This window comes from Ctenopharyngodon idella, chromosome 12, assembly GCF_019924925.1.
Source record: "Ctenopharyngodon idella isolate HZGC_01 chromosome 12, HZGC01, whole genome shotgun sequence".
In the NCBI taxonomy this organism is placed as follows: Eukaryota; Metazoa; Chordata; class Actinopteri; order Cypriniformes; family Xenocyprididae; genus Ctenopharyngodon; species Ctenopharyngodon idella.
The window spans coordinates 788,625-806,536 of record NC_067231.1 but is presented as its reverse complement, the minus strand read 5'-3'; the positions used below and the strand labels follow the sequence as shown (position 1 = coordinate 806,536).

General features: G+C 37.9%; 1 protein-coding gene across 4 annotated transcripts in view; it reads left to right on the top strand.

Moving 5' to 3' along the window:
* Positions 1 to 17,912, top strand: part of abcc3 (ATP-binding cassette, sub-family C (CFTR/MRP), member 3) — a 67,683-nt gene that overhangs the window by 13,436 nt on the left and 36,335 nt on the right. For all 4 annotated transcript variants that reach the window (XM_051914167.1, XM_051914168.1, XM_051914171.1 and 1 more), the window contains exons 2-7: positions 9,273 to 9,446; positions 9,832 to 9,963; positions 13,910 to 14,047; positions 15,287 to 15,412; positions 15,640 to 15,701; positions 16,295 to 16,426. In XM_051914167.1, coding sequence (XP_051770127.1) covers positions 9,273 to 9,446; positions 9,832 to 9,963; positions 13,910 to 14,047; positions 15,287 to 15,412; positions 15,640 to 15,701; positions 16,295 to 16,426 — 764 coding nt within the window. The remainder of the gene's footprint in view (positions 1 to 9,272; positions 9,447 to 9,831; positions 9,964 to 13,909; positions 14,048 to 15,286; positions 15,413 to 15,639; positions 15,702 to 16,294; positions 16,427 to 17,912) is intronic.

The following is a 17,912-nucleotide window of genomic DNA, read 5'->3' as shown; positions in this document are numbered from 1 at the left end:
TTGCATGTTTAATGTAAAAATCTTGCAAGAACATTTGAGATTTACTGTTTCAAATGAGCTCGATAGTTCATTCTGAACACAGCCACACAAGGGGGTGAACACTTATGCAATTAATTTATTTTAAGGTTTTATTTTAATATTTTTCTCTGAAATGTGTCACTTTGGTTTTCAGTGGTATTGCATTTTTAGTTTTTACATTAAAGGTGCAAAAGTTCTGAAATGATTTATCTTTGTTTAATTTTTTACAACACTAAAACCAGCTCTTTTAACAGGGTTGTGTGGACTTTAAATCCACTCTATACACTCTAAAAAATGCTGGGTTAAAAACAACCCATGTTGGGTTGAAAATGGACAAACCCAGTGATTGGGTTGTTTTAACCCACCAAATGGGTTGTTTTGACCCAGCGATTGGGTTGGGTTCCGATCGATTTGGTTAACCCAGCGATTGGGTAAAACAACCCAGCTCCCCTCATCCTGCAGAGTTTTTAACCCAGCGATTGGGTTGTTTTGACCCAGCGATTGAGTTCTTTTAACCCAGCGGTTGGTTTTTTTTTGACCCAGCGATTGGGTTGTTTTAACCCAGCAATTGGGTTGTTTTGACCCAGCGATTGGGTTGTTTTAACCCAGCAATTGGGTTGTTTTGACCCAGTGATTGGGTTATTTTAACCCAGCGATTGGGTTGCTTTGACCCAGCGATTGGGTTGGGTTCTGATTGATTGGATTAACCCAGCGATTGGGTCGTTTTAACCCAGCGATTGGATTAAATGTTTGTTGAGTTAAACTCAACTATTGTTTAAAAATTACTGTATTTCTTGTTTAAATTGAATCCAAAATATGTTGGAAATGAACATTTATATTTTAAGTTTAATGAATAATAATTAAACAATAAACATTTCTTAAATTGCTTATTAATAAATGTTCACCTTTTGATTATTATTGTTGCCTCTAGTAATTATGTGTCTGATTTTTAATTTCCAACATACTTTGGGTTCATTTTAATCCAGACATACAGTAATTTTTAAACAATAGTTGAGTTAAATAAAACTATCCAGCAGGTTGGGCAAATATTTAACCCAACCACTGGATTAAAATAACCCAGTCACTGGGTTTTTCCATTTTCAACCCAACTTGGGTTATTTTTAACCCAGCATTTTTTAGTGTACTATTTCAGAAAATACAGTTTCAGTCTTTGCACTTCCAAACTTCATGTTTAATTCATTGCGTTACTTGCCATTTCACCAATTTTATTTCTGACTCATTTAACAACTTAGTTTATTTCCAGGTTTAAATTCCATTTCAGTGTTTTTAGACCACATTGTTCTTCATCAAAGCTTTCTCTTGAGGCATAAAATCTTATAAACACAAGGCTTTGTAATATTTGTACAGTGTTAGTGATTGAAATATATCCAGTCTTATTGACGAAACTGCTTTTTTATCTCCCGTTAGAGCGGCTCAGATCAGATCTTCTCCTATAATATTTACAAGGATTCCTCACGACTGCTCAGTGTTTCACTTCATTTATCCAAACACAATGAATCATACGCTTTCATTGAAATGGGAAATTCCTTGAATGCAAGCCAAAATATAGCCATATTTGGTGTTCCTTCCTGACATGACTTTGAGGAATGTAGGGATACATTTGATGTTTTGGTTTTTCTGGATACATATCTTTTGAAGCTCAGTGATGCATTAGCGTACAGTGAGGTGTTTCCTGCCAGGACAGATTTAGGGAAAAAGCGTTTGTGTTCGGCTCTACAGCGCTTTGAGAAATGCACGTCATTCTCATCTCTCGCTGCTCCTGTTCCTGTCAACACACGGCTTTTCTGTGGATTGTTAAACAGTTTAATGGTGAGGGTGTGTTTTAGTTTTAGTCTTGTTTTCTTAAAAGATAAGGCTAGTTTTCAGAGAATATGTTTTTTGAATTCAGTTTTTTCCCTACATGTTATAAGCGTATATCTCATATCTCACACAAGAAAAAACAAACTGAAACTTAATATTTTGCAACTTTGTTTCTCGATTTAAGGAACTTAAAGCACTTAAAGCACTTTATAATCTGTATATATAAATTTTCATAAAATGTTTTTTTGTCTTCTCTCCCCAAGCATTATAATAGCATTATTTAATTAAAAAGTATAAAACTCACCAGTGCATTAACCCAGCGAACAGGGAACGTTCTGGCAAGGTTCTGAACAAGCGTTCTTCCAGTAACATTAATACAACGTTCGTTCAAAATGATCTGGTCTTAATAATGTTCTCAAAATGTTATCTATACATCATTCCTGGAGCTTTTTTTTCTGAAACATTTTAGTTGGATGCTCGTCTAACGTTTATTAAATGTTACTATTTGTTTCAGAATGTTCAAATGTAACGTTTCCATGATGGTTGTGAAATGGAACATTCCCTTAACGTTCACATAACACATTTTTAAACCAATTGAATGTTCATGGAACATTCAGAAATAACGTTCTGATATAGTTAAACAAAAATGCATGCAGAAAATATCCTTTCGCTCTCATCTGTGATCAGTCGTGAAGTTTGAGATCCTCTGCTACTCTACTGTGAACATAAAGCATGTAACACGATATTAGTGAGTCCAGAGGTTCAGGAAACACAGAACTGTAAACTCTGAAAGAATGTTCCGCTTCTGGTTTGCTAGGTGTGCCTTAATACTGTTTGCATATTTGACTAATGGAGATGAATAAAGGTGCACAAAGCAAACACTGGCTGAGAAAAGCCAACCTTCCTGCAGCCCTGAGGAAGTTAACGCAACCCATGTGGCTCAGACCTTGTAAAAGGTGGAGCTTAAAACAGACGGGTTTGAACACGTGCGCACTGCTGCTAATCTTTAAAGCTTGAAAACACACTCCGTATCTGTGCTTCCCTTCCACAAGCTTCAAATGACGGAGAGGAAAACGGTGTGTGTTTGTAATTCTCCAAATGAAACATGTGCCGTTTTGGCTAGTTTTATCAAGTCATGTTTAATTCAATATGTTACTTGCCACTTCCTTGTAATTATTTGTGAAATTTATTGTGGAAATTGTTTCTACACCAATTTTTTTTAACCTAAACTGGTTTATTTCCAGTTTTAAATTCCATTTCGATGTTATCTCTGACTTTTCACACATTAGTTTTGTACTTAAAAGAAGAAAAAATAAACTTAAACTTAATCTTTTGCAACTTTGCTTTGTGATTTATGGACCTAGATTTTACTTCAAAGTAAAGATTTTATTTGTACTTTTACTTGAAGACAAAAAATAATATTTTGCAGTCTCAAAATAACCATATACACTTTATAATATACATTTTCATAAAGTGTTTTTATGTCTTCTCTCCCCAAGCATTATTTAGTAAACTCACCAATGCATTTTAGCCACCATCTTGCATATTGCTTTCTTAAAATAGAATCGGATTGGACACCAAATGAAACACATCAGCTAGTTTTTAAAGTTGTTTGTGTTTTATTTAACACTAAATGCATGCTGCTTACAACCGCAGTTTTTGCATACTTTTTAAGTTGTGCTTTTTCACACTTTGTGTGAGTTTACATGTGAACGCAGTGTACATCAGTTGGTCGATCTCACGGCAAACACCCACACATTCAGACTAACAGCGTTACTGACGGACGGAGAGAAACGGCAGCTGTGTTTATCTTACCGAGGGTTCAGAGGAAAGTGTGTCTGAGCTCCTTTCAATTTGTTAAAAGCATCTTTTTTTTGGTCAAGTCAGTTTTTAACATCTTTCATGCTTGCGGACACACTGAGTGTTCTTTTCATAGAAAAACTTTGCTCATATACAGAACCCTAAATGCTGTAATCCAAATCACATATTTGTTTACTTGTGCATGTATTCTGAACATCAGAACTGGAGAAAGACCAGAGCTAAAGAAGAAAGCTGACATGTCAGAAGAGCATTTTTAGCATTTTTAGAGTTTGCTTGTCAAAGTAGTTTTTACTTTGTTGGGTTTTGTTCCACTGGATTATACCTCACAAAAGACTCGCAAATTCCAATTCAGGCCAACTTTAATAAATGTTAGTAAAAATCGTTCTTATTAGGTCAGAGTGAATGTTGATCTTGATAAGTGTGAATTGTAAAAAGATGCTCGCTGTTTGAGTCTGCTGTGCTGATTCCAGCATTGAGGGACGTGGATGAAGAAATGTACAGAAATGAGATGGAATGAAGCTATTATAAAGTACTATGCATGGAGCAGTGTGTTTGAGTGTGGGGAGACAGAAACTCAGTGTGACCTTAAATGAAACACACGTCGTTTGATGTCCACGGCTCAGATAAAAGGGACAGGACGGTTAGATCCGGCCAGGAACCTGTTACACAAGGACTTCTTCCAAGTTCAGAGAGCGTGTGCTCTACAAGATTCAGGAAAGAGATCGTTCACCAATACATGAAACTTCTGACATCGTCCTAGCTAGCAAAAATATATTCTAAGAACATCTTGATTCCCGTTAAGTTATGAAAATGTTATTTCTGAATGTTCTCTGAACGTCCAGTTTTTTAAATGTTTTAAAAACATTTTTTTTCTTGGTTATGTGAACATTAAGGTTCTATTTTTCAAACATTATAGGAATGTTACTTTTGAATGTTCTCTGAACGTTCTGAAACAAGTAGTAACATTTAAAAAACGTTAATGTTTTAGAAAAATGATGTATAAATAATGTTTTTGTACAAACATTTTGAGAACATTATTAAAGGCCAGATAACTTTGAACAAACATTAAGGAAAAACATTTGTTCATAACTTTGAGAGGACCTATAATGCCCCTTTTACAAGATGTATATATATCTCAGAATGTGTCTGTGAAGTTTCAGCTCAAAATACCCCACAGATCATTTATTATAGCTTGTCAAATTTGCCCCTATTTGGGTGTGAGCAAAAACATGTCGTTTTTGTGTGTTTCCCTTTAAATGCAAATGAGCTTCCGGCCTCCTTTCCAGAAGAGGGCGGAGCTTTAACAGCTCACGCTTCGGCCGCTCAACAACAACAAAGCTGGAGAATCTCACGCAGACAAAATGACGAAAGTGTTCAGCCTTACATTGTTCAAACCGGAGTCGACACTGATGGAGAGACTCAGGAAGAAGTTACAACTTTTAGACGTTTCTGAATGGTTAGTGGATAAATTTATGTAGTTGCTGTGGAGTTGATTCAACTCATCCACTAGTATGTGCCGTCATGTTAATCTTTTGTGCAAATCCAGCGTTGAATTGACCCTCGTTTGTGAAGCAGTCCGGCGTAAAATGACGGCATGTCAACAACACTCTACTACAACAACTCTTCCTCTTCTCTAAAGCAGCCCAACATGGCCCCGCCCCCTTTGTTGTGTGTTCCCAGTGGCGGGGTTTATGTTAATTTTAGGGTTAATGATGTCACTAACCCGGGAAGAAGCTCGTTGTAGTCCCTACCAGCCGTTTAACAGAGAATTCTGTAAAAGAAAATATCTTCCTTTGCATTGAACTTTGAGTGTCGTAACTTTGCAGATGTTGTTTATGATCAAACAGCAACATTACACACTAACTAAAGTTAAAAAAGTCAAATCATAATCAACCACCCCTTCAAAGCTTCATTCTTGTAATCCATGTGTTTGTCTTGACCATGTGATCTTAACTGTATCTTATCCGACACACTTGGGTCTCTATCAGAAATGGACTCGCTGTGATCCTGAGAGAGGTCATTTTAAGGACCTTAACACTAGTACGTTTCAGTAGAGCTGTGATAATTGCATGTGAAGCTCAGCAGGAGCTGCCGTTGTTATTCTGCTGCTTTTAGTCGTTCACCTTGAGTTTAAAGAGTGGAGAATTGTACAGAAGTGAGCTTTTGCTGAACAGATTTGTGCATTTGACCTCATAACCACGTCTAAGTTGGCAGAGCAAAAGGTGTTTTCCCTTTAAACCGCAGACGGCATCCTGTGAGAGCTGACTGACGCCTCATGGGGTTTGACAACAGATGAGAAACCTCTGAGCCTTCATTATCCTCATGTTTACCAGCCGAACCTCATCTGAATGTTATGAGAGATGGGAAGTGACATTGCACATTCTTATCTCCATAATCAAACTTTCACTATAAAAAATGTGTGTATTTTTAACTGTAAAATGCTACGGTAAAAGGGAACGTTCTGGCAAGGTTCTCTCAAAGTTATGAACAAATGTTCTTCCAGTAACATAAATAGAACATTCGTTCAACGTTATCTGGTCTTTAATAATGTTCTCAAAACGTTAGCAAAAAAAACATTATTTATCATCATTATCATTCATGGAGCGTTTTTTTTCTGAAACGTTTTAGTTGAACGTTCAGCTAACTTTTTTTTAAACGTTACAACTTGTTTCGGAATGTTCATAGAACATTCAAAAGTAACATTTCCATAATGTTTGAAGAATAATAAAATGGAATGTTCCCCTAACGTTCGCATAAAAAACATGCTAAAACATGTTAGCAACATGCTAATTCATGCTAACAACTTGCTAAAACATGCTAGCAATGTGTTACACCATGTTAGTTAATACTAGTAATGTGTTAAATCGTGCTAACAGCATGTTAAAACATGCTAGCAACATGTTAATTCATGTTAACAAAATGGTAAAACATGTTAGCAACATTAATTCGTGCTAATAACATGTTAATCATGTTAACAACATGCTAATTCTTGTTAGCAACATGCTAATTTATGCTAGTAATGTGTTAAATCATGTTAGCAACATATTAGTTCATGATATCAGAGTGTTAAAACATGCTATCAACATGCTAATTAATGCTAGCAAAGTGTTAAAACATGCTACTTTATGGTAGCAGCATGCAAATTCATGATAACAAAGTGATGTCATACTAGCAATCTGTTAAAACATGCTAGCGACATGCTAATTCATGTTGACAATGTGTTAAAGCATGCTAATTCATGTTAGTGATGTGCTAAAACATGTTAGCAACATGCTAATTAATGTTAGCAATGTGTTACATCATGTTAGCAACATGTTAATTCATGCTAGCAGCATGTTGAAACATGTTAAATCATGCTAGTAACATTTTTTACTTTCTCTGAGTAAAACCTTCAAACTTTGAAGTTATTTTAAACTTTCAGAACTGGCTTTATCAAGCCAACATCAACGTTTGTCATCAAACTTTACTCATCTAGTTTTAATAATTATTGTTTCTTCTTATTTTTTTCTTATCAGTTATGTAGGGTTTTAGGTTTTTAAATGAATGTTTATTGCATTATTTTAGTGTCATTTTAGTGTTTTGTATAGTTTTGTGTATCTTCTATATATTAATATTTATCTCAGCTTGTGAAAAAGCTACTTTTTTTTAAATTACAGTTTTAAATTGTAAATTTTACAGGTTGTTCTGTAAATATGTTTACATTTTTACTGTATTTTTCACAGAATTATTCTAGCAACCACAGCTGCCAGTTTTTTTCTGTCAAAGCGACAGGATTTTTGTACTGTGTCTTTAACTCTAACTGAAGAGCGCTGTATTGAACGCATGCATTTTCGTATCTTCCAGAATGGCTACGTTTTGGACTTCCTTGTGCTTAATCAGGTTAGGTTGCTTCAGTGATCTGGCCAAAGCCAGAACCCGGAGACGCTCTCAAGCATCACAGCAATTAGAAAGGAGAGAAGGAGAGAAGGGAACACAAATACTCGCTCTGTTTGCGCTTGATAAGAGAATACGGCTCCTCTCTGGAGACACAGCTCTTTTATAGAGACGGTTTCCACTTCAGAGCCTCTGTCACGACTGGAGAATATTGGAGGACTGTTGTTTGTTGAAGTCTCATTAATCAAGTTGTTATCATATGTGTTTTTATTGTGGTGTGTAACTGATTCTTGAGACCTGGAACAAAACAATTACTAAAAATGATAAGAAAATCTATAAAACTCACTAGAGCCTGTGTGATGCTTTAAAATGAACCCGCTGCTTTCTTTCAGGACACAGTAGAAATATTTATTAAAAAAAAATTGATATTAAAATGATGTTTATGTAAATATTAAAGTTAATAAAACAACTAAAATAAATCATCTCAATTTAATCATCACAGCATTATATAGTGCAGTAAGAAAATATGGATATTCATTTTCAAATTAGCTGAATATTACATTTAACACTGTTACAAAATATTTTGTGTTTTTAAAGATCATCTTTAGGTGAGCATTAAAGGTAATCTAAATGTAAAAAATATGAGCATAAAAAAGCATTAAATATCCAATATCAGTCAAAATATTAACAGATACATTTTTAAAAAGAAATTTTTAATATTGACTGAATTAATATGGTGCTGATATGTCATGCATCCCTAAAATATACATATTCACATTTCTGTTTATACTGTGTTCAAATATAATTTATAATTTTTATCATAATTAAAAAAAAAATCATATATATTCATATTTCTGTTTACATTGTGAGATTTTTTTATCATAATTTTGAAAAAATTACATATTTATATTTCTGTTAATATTGTGACTCCAAATTTAATTTATAATTTTTATCATAATTTTGAAAAAATATTCATATTTATATTTCTGTTGATAGTGTGAGTTTTAATGTAATTTATAATTTTTTATCATAATTTTGAAAAAAAAAAAATTACATATTTATATTTCTGTAAATATTGTGAGTTCGAATTTAATTTTAATCATAACTTTGGAAAAATATTCATATTTATTTATATTTCTGTTGATAGTGTGTTTGAATTTAATTTATAATTTTTTAGCATCATTTTGAACAAATATTCATGCATATTCATATTTCTGTTTACATTTTGAGTTCAAATGTAATTTATAATTAAATCATAATTCTGAAAAATGAAAGTTAAACAACCAAAGAACATCAGAGTGATCATCACTGATTCATTTCAATGTGAAAATATTTCTGTTTCATAATTAACACACTTTTTTTTAAGAACGCTTCATGCCAAAAAGCTTCTATATAAGGAGAAATGTCTTAAACGAGTGCATAATACTTTCACGTTTAACAGATTTTTCGATTTTTTTTTCTTGCGATATAATTAAGCTATATAAAACATAATTACATAAATAAAAAAAGGCCCCTAAAATGTTCAATATATGAAGCACCTGACCGAACCCCCTAAGGTTCAAATGCTGGACACATTGTATTTTGTTCCGTCTTTGAAGAATCTGAAATCAAATAGACACATTTACAGCTCCTGTTGCTTGTGCTGCATATGGAATCATCAATCATGTTGTTTGAGAAGCGTAAATCTGAATTCATGTTCATGATTTTAAGCATGCTGTTTGCTTCTGTTCCCACAACAGCCCAACCTCACACTGCGCTCAGACCGGCCTGACCTCCCAGAATGCTTTCAGCTGTCAGTACTGCCATGGGCTCCCTGCATCTACCTGTGGGTGGTGTCGCCTTTCTACATCCTCTACCTCAAGAGGAACAGCAGAGGCTATATCATGATGTCTATATTAAACAGAATCAAAACGGTAAGAGATGTGAACGTCTCCCTAAGAATGTATCGCTAATGTCCCCATTAAGTTATTTCTGAGTGTTCTCTGAACGTCCAGTTTTTTATATGTTTTGAAAACTTTTTTCACTTGGTTATGCGAACATTTGCAAACATTAGGGGAATGTTCTCTGAACATTCCAAACCAATCAGTAACATTTAAAAAACATTTATAAATCATGTTATTTTGCGCTAACGGTTTGAGAATGTTATCAAAGTCCAGATAACTGTGATTGGAAGAACGTACCTTGCCAGAATGTTAGCTATATTTCTAAGAATGTTCCCTGTTAGCTGGAAATGCGTATGTTTATGGCTTTAGTTCTCTGTTATCTGTTTGTAGTGATTAATTTTATTTATGTGTGCAGGTTCTTGGCTTGATATTGTGGATAGTATGCTGGACAGATCTGTTTTCTTCGTTTCATGAGATGAACCAGAATCCACCTATACCTATAGCCCCAATATATTTTGTTACACCTTTAATAGTCGGCATGACAATGGTAAGTGAGAACAGCTGCTGAATATGTTGCTTGTGTCCCAAGTGTCTGATTTTTCGATGAGCTTTCAGACCTCAAAACTTCCTTCGCCGTCCTTCACTGAAACCAAGCGACAATAATGACTTATTCTCATCACATTTCAGCGTGAATTGTTTTGTGAAGTGTGCCAGTGTAATTCGGCAGTTAGCGTTCACTTTCATAAATGCACAGCGGAAAAAAAGCTGACCGCTTAATTATAAGGGTCATAGAGAGTGTGGACAGTGGTTATGAAAATGTCTTGGTTGCTGTTTTAACCTCCGTTCCCTGATAGAGGAACAAGACGTTGTGTCAAATCACTAACACTAGGGGTCCTTCTTGGGAGCCCCAAACACCTCTGACGTATTCAGAAAAGGCCAATGAGAATTGGCGAGCGTAATTTGCATGCTCCACTCAGTGCTGAGGAGCCGAGACGGCGTCCCGACCATTTCAGCGGGCAGTTCAGAGTTGTGGCATGAGGGACACAAAGTCTTATTCCCCTCTATCAGGGAACGGAGGTTACAATAGTAACCAAGACATTCTTTATCTGTCGGTCACTTCGACATTGTGTCGAATTACCGACATTAGGGATCCCTATGCTAAACGCCACAACCAGCTGAACTGTGTTACGAGTTTTGGCGGTGCAGAGTAGCAAGTAGCAAGTGTCCATCACACAACCTTCCCAACGCCCAGGATAAGTGACCCAGAGTCTCCCTATCTAAGGGGACTTGTCCTCACAGAGGGAATAGGTCACTTCAGCAGTAGATGACCTTTTGTTTTTGCTTACAGCTGAGCACACCTGGTTGTTTATGTTGGGAAAGTGTTGTTTCTCTGCCGAATCTTTGGAGACCACACCCTACCCAAAGGAGAGGTTAGTATGTGGAGAGTACATCCTATGGACTCACCTGATGGGAAGTACTACATAGGGAGGAAAAGGGAGAGACTACCGGACACAACGACTAGTGACGGAGCAAGGCTCCATCCAGGGTTCACCGACAGGGAAAGTAAACAGTGGAAGAATACCTCATATGGGATCACCGTTAGGGAATCAGAGCACTTAACCCAAGTACAAGGGCTCACCTGAAAAGGGGCATACCAGGAGTACTGGGCCTGGTAGTAAATTCTTCTGCCGAACTTGGCCACCGATGAGTGCTTGGAAAAAGGCGTCCTGGGTGGGAAACTCACTTGGACAACAAAGCACACATAATCACCTCAGAGAGGGGGAAAGGCGCTAAATGCAAGTGCTGCACCTAACCAGTTGTCTGAGTTTTACCTATTAGTACCCAAGACTCGAGAAGAAACTGGTTCGACATGGAGATTATAGAATCTCGTGAAAGTGTTGGGAGTAGCCCAGTCTGCAGCTCTGCAGATGTCTGTCAACAAGGCATCATTCACTAAAGCTGTTTGGTGGAGTGAGCGCTCACTCCCTTGGTAAGCCAGGAGAATGGCATCCACAATCCAGTGGGCCATTCTTTGTTTGGAGACAGCCATCCCCTTCCAGGTATATGCACAAAGCACGCACCGGGCACAACAGAGACAGGGCTGGGTCTCCCTCATCAGGAGGCTCACTTGCAAGTTCATCACTTAATCCCTGAAAGGAGTAGTGGGAACTTTGGACATATAGCCGGACCGGGGTCTCAGGTCTTCACCGAGAGGGCACTGAGCTCAACTGACTGTAAGGGCTCAAATGGATCTCTCTGTAGGGCCTGTAAGACCAAGGAGAGATCCAAACAGGGGATGAGGCGTGGTCTTGGAGGATCTAACCTCCGTGCACCTCTCAGGAACCTAATATTTAGGTTGTGCTTCCCCAGAGACCTGCCACCCACAGTGTCGTGGTTTGCTGCTATCGCAGCCACGTACACCTTAAGGGTGGAAACGGACAAGCACTTCTCTAGGCACTCTTGGAGGAAGGAAAGCACGGACCCAATGCCACATCTTCATGGGTCTTCACCTCAGAAAGAACAGCATGTAGCAAAAAGGTGCCACTTCAAGGCATATAGTTGCCTTGTAGAGTTGCCTGAGTGATTGTATCACCACTGGTGATAGCCCTCTTAAAGGGTTAGTTCACCCAAAAGTGAAAATTATCCCATGATTTACTCACAATCAAGCCATCCTAGGTGTATATGACTATCTTATTTCAAGCTGTGAATGGAGGGCCGCATTTTGAAGCCATCCATCCATCATAAAAGTAATCCAAATGACTCCAGGGGGTTGATAAAGGCCTTCTGAAGTAAAGCGAAGGGTTTTTGTAAGAAAAATATCCATATTTAAAACTTTATTAACTATAATAACTAGCTTCTGGCAGACGGCTGTACGCATCAAATTGCGGCAGAAGAGTGACCTCTGACCCGACGCACGACGTAATGATGAACGCGGAAGCGCAGAGGTTAGAGCAAAACAAAACACCAGTTACGAAGTCTAAAACGATCATTTTTAAAGAGAAATGTCGGAGGATTTCGATATAAAAGAAGAGGAGCTTGAGTTTGTTGCCCAGCCCTAGAGGCATCTAAGCTTACGAAACTCCTACACCCTGCGTCATACATCGCATCACGGGTTACTCTTGTGGCGCAAGTCGACTTGCGCAGTATGTGTACGGTCGCCTGGCGGAAGCTAGTTATTTGAATTTATAAAGTTTTAAATATGGATATTTTTCTTACAAAAACACATTACTTTGCTTCAGAAGGCCTTTATTGACCCTCTGGAGCCATATAGATTTTTTTTAAGCAAGGATATTTTTAGATATATCTCCGATTGTGTTCGTCTGAAAGAAGATAGTCATATGATACACCTAGGATGGCTTGAGGGTGAGTAAGTCATGGGATAATTTTCATTTTTGGGTGAACTATCCCTTTAATTCCTCCCCGTCCCGTCCAGGGACCAGACATAGAAGTTCCAGAGGTCTGGGCATGGGTGCCAAATTGTGCCCCTGAGAAAGAGGATTCGCCAGGGAGGGGCCGATGCCATCAGTGTGAGCTCCGAGAACCAAGTCTGGTTGGACCAGTATGACACAAACATTAGGACATGTTCTTCCTCCCTGATCTTGCACAATGTCTGTGAGATGAGTCCAGATGACTCATCCAACTCTGAAAGCATAAACCCATCATCCTCTCAAGCCCCAAATGAGAAATTAAGTTCACCCTCAGGTGAACCGCCTAACTCATCCACAAACTCAACAAGGGGACATGAGCGTTCTGAGGAACGAGAGGCTTGTGGGGATTCAATCGGCTGAAGCTTTCCCATTATAACTCATTAGTTAGGTCATGACCGCAACGTTCCCATGGCCATTCTCTCGCAGTGAGAGCATGAACCATCCACAAATGCTGTCTCAGCGTGAGCACGGCCCAGGCATTCAAGGCAGCAATCGTGGCCATCCGAGGGAGAGAGAAATCACCCACGCTCAGAAGGACATGGCTGAAATGACATCTTTAAAAAGACGTGATCTGCCATGAAGCTCTTTCAGAGAAATTTTATTTTGCAAGGAAATTGCCTCTTTCAGACCGCCGCTGAAGCACCCAGGGGACCTCCTCGCACTTATCTGTGCACCCGAGAGAGACTGCTGAATGTGCCCAGTAGCGTGTGGAGGTCAATGGATTCCCTTCTCTTTGCATGAGACGCGATGCTTCAGCTCCTGTGCACCTGCCTTTAGTCGAGAAATTTGCGGGTCAAATTGACCTGCTAACATCACAATTGTAATAGAAATTTCATATGCACATTCTACAACACCTCAGAGTGTTGAAACTTTGCAAGCGTATTCATGAGAAATGAGAAATGGGGTCAAATTGACTCGAAACACTATACTAACTTTATAAGTGGACATTAGAACGATTAAAATAAAAAGCATGGTATGACTCCATTAATAGATTTTGGTAAGACTGTCCAAAAGTCATCTATCTCTGCTCAGAAGGTCTTGTAAACGTTCTTTTCTCTGTTCCAGTTGTTAGCCACGTTCCTGATCCAGTTTGAGAGGCTGAGAGGAGTGCAGTCGTCCGGTGTGCTCTTCATATTTTGGACGATCTCAGTGTTGTGTGCCATTGTGCCTTTCCGGTCCAAAATCATGCATGCCAATCAAGAGGTCAGTGCCGCCCACCCCTGAAAACCCCACTAGTACATTCATTTTAAGTATATATTCTAGTAGAGCACTTTGTTTCTGTCGAACCATGTAAATTGTTGATCTCTCAGTAATGTCTGACTCTCTCCGCCTTCTGCACTTTTTCCTCCTGTTTTATTTTTCACATGCATCTTGACCTACATGTTCAGCTTTTTTCAGCTCTGAGAGGAGTTCAGTTAAGGGCACGAGTGTTTTGAGTGAATAGTGCTGCTGTTGTTCCTAAAACCTGCTTCAAGACAGCTTATCTAACTCACAGAGCAACAAACATAGCTTAAGGCTGTCGCTCCACTAACTGCTGCTTTTCAAGTCAAATAAATCTGATTCTTGCTCCTGGTTATAACAAATGCCATCTGATTTTGAATTTTGAATAATATCATTTATGCATTGACATGCATAGTTTTCATCGTTGCATTCAAATTATATGTATTTATTCACTTCATGCATCCCTGGGAATTGAACCCATGAACTGAAGCCCCATGACTTACAGAAACATGTAAATATTATATATTAGACATAAAATATATATAATAATATTAATATTGTTTGTGCATGTTGTGCATTTAAAATATTCAGATATATTAATTTAATATTATTAATTTGTTTGTGCATGTTGTGCATTTTAATTTTTTCATATATATTAATTTATAAATATTAATATTGTTTGTGCATGTTATGCATGTACATTTTTCAGATACATTAATTTAATAATATTAATATTGTTTGTGCATGTTGTGCATCTATATTTTTCAGATGCAATAATTTGATTTGATTAATATTGTTTGTGCATTTAAAATTTTCAGATGTTTTAATTTTATTTTATTAATTTTATTTATGCATGCTGTGCATTTAATCACCTGGTGTTTTTTTGTATTTAGGTTAATTAATTAATTTCTTAATGTAATTTTTCAATGTTAAAATACTTTCTGCTAAGCTTAATGAGGACATATCGAGACCCTGTGACACTAAACAGATAGCGTGACCGATGGCGTGAGTATGGGTGGAATGTCCAATGTGAACAGCTGGACAATGCCTGAGCTTTGTCAAACATCTTAAAAATCAAATAAAAACTAGATATCTCAGATCTATCTGCTCATAAAAAGCAGGATTGAGCGGAATAAGGACTCGTTCAGGGCTACGGGCGTTTTTTATGTGGCATGTAGAGATGTTAAGATTAGTTGATAAAGCAGCATTCTCTGTTTTCAGAATGGGGTCAATGACAAGCTGAGGTTCACAACGTTCTACATTTACTTTGGCCTCACCCTGCTTGAACTTATCCTGTCATGCTTCAATGAAAAGCCTCCTCTCTTCTCCAGCGTGGCCACAGATCCTGTAAGTGTGTGTGTGTGTTTTATCTACTCAAAGGCCAGAAAAATATCAAGAAAGGCCAGCAGTAACCATCATGCCTTCATCAATAGGAACATGTCATCAAAGATTGAATAAAAGAATGATTTAGTGCCACAGACTTTGGATCATTGAATTCATTGCACGTTAGAAAGGTGATCGAAAGGTCAGAACAACAAACTAAAGTGCCTGTGTTTTTTTTATTGCTTTTCCAGAATGTATGTCCAGAAACAACTGCTGGATTCCTCTCAAAAATGACCTTTTGGTGGTTTACAAGGTGAGTGTCAGAAACAAACTTTGGAAAGACTTTTGGGAAACAAACCTATCCCAAATGTTTTTGCTCAATTACAAGATGTCTTAATGTTGGCCTCATGTGTTCATCGAATACACACTTCAGAATCTCGCCAGGTCGTCCAAGGACTTTTCGCTTACTGTTTTATGAATACTATGAATTCGAACATACTACTCGGCTCACATACTGTTTTTTGCATACTATATATAGTATGGAAGTAGACATATTTGGACGCTGCAAGAATGTTCATTTTTGGATGAACTGTCCCTTTAACTCAACATAAACAACAAAAATAAAAAGTAAATATAAAAGTAAGTTAAGTTATGTTATGAAAACATTATTTCGGAATGGCGTTCAAAACGTCAAAATGTTTTAAAAATGTTACATGAATGATGTATTTGTGCTATCGTTTTGAGAACATCATTAAAGACCAAATAACTTTGAATGAACATTTTATTAGTGTTACTGGAAGAATGTTTCTTCATAACTTTGAGAGAACCTTGTCAGAACGTTCCCTGTTCGCTGGGTTAATGCTGTTTTAAGATGTCAGCCTCAGATATTTTGTTTCTGTCCTACAGCATGGCTATCAAAGGCTACAAATCACCGCTGGAGAATAAAGACCTCTGGTCCCTGAACAAGCAGGACAGTTCAGAGTTGGTGGTTCCCAGTCTGCTCAACGAATGGGAGGTGGAGAAATCCAAAGCACAGAGGTACGCTTTCAAACAACATGAACAAGAGCCAGGCTCGTATCTAAATCATAGTTATTCAATGCAAAGATTCAATGATTTTTAGAATCAGAATCACATTGCAAGAGTTAAATGGGTCTGCTTGATGATTGACACCTCTTATACCTTACAGTCACCTTCCATTCAGGGCTTCTTTATTTGATTGTGCCTGTTCAAACACTTCATGAAATGCAGGATAAACCACCGTTGGCTTGTGACGTAATGTAAAAATAAAAAATATTCCAGTTTCATGTGCAGAGACAAGTAAAAAGTAAACCTGAAGAGTGTAAACACTCAAAAACAGCAAACAACTAACAATGACCTAGTGACCTCACTTGTGTTCTGGGTGGTTGCTAAGGCGTTTCTAAGGTGTTTCTTGGGAGTTCTAGGTGGGTAATTGCTAGGTTGTTGCTATGGAATTGTGGGTGGTTGCTAGGGTTTTGCTATGCAGTTGCTAGGGTGTTGCTGTGCAGTTGCTAGGCTATTCTGGGTGGTTAATAGGGTGTTGCTATGCAGTTGCTAGAGTATTCTGGTTGGTTGCTATGGTATTGTGGGCAGTCGCCACAAGGGTGTTTTTATGTAGTTGCTAGGGTGTTCTAGGTAGTTTCTATGGTGTTGTTATGCGGTTACTAGACTATTCTGGGTGGTTGCTAGGGTGTTGCTATGCTGTTACAAGGGAATTCTAAGTGGTCGTTAGGCTGTTGCTTGGCTGTTGCTATGAATATTTTGGGTGGTTATCAAGGTGTTCATGGTCATTATCGGGGTTTTGCTATGCTGCTGCTTGCTAGGGTGTTCAGTGTGGTAGCTAGAGTGTTTCTGTGGACTGTGGGTGGTTGCTACATGTTTCTATGGTATTGCGGGTGGTTGCTCAGGTGTTTGTATTGTAGCCATTTAGGTGTTGCTATGCAGTTACCAAGCTATTCTGGGTGGTTGTTAGTGTGTTGCTATGCAGTTGCTAGGGTGTTCTGGTTGGTTGCTATAGTATTGTGGGCAATTGCCACTAGGGTGTTTTTATGCAGTTACTAGGGTGTTCTGGGTAGTTGCTAGGGTGTTGATATCCTGTTGGTTACTAGGTGGTTGTTATGGTGTTGCTATGCAATTAATTGAGTGTTCTGAATGTTACAAGGGTGTTGCTATGCAGCTGCTAGGGTGTTTGCTAGGGTGTTGATATCCTGTTGCTAGGGTGTTCTGGGTGGTTACTAGGTGGTTGTTAGTGTGTTGCTATGCAGTTAATTGAGTGTTATGAATGTTGCAAGGGTGTTGCTATGCAGTTACTAGAGTGTTATGGGTGGTTGCTAGGTGTTTTCCTGGGTGTTGCTATGTGGTTCCTAGGCTATTCTGGGTGGTTGTTTGTGTGTTGCTATGCAGTTGCTAAGGTGTTCTGGGTGGTTGCTAGGGTGTTGATATTCTGTTGATAATTTGTTCTGGGTGGTTACTAGGTGGTTATTAGGGTGTTGCTATGCAGTTGCTT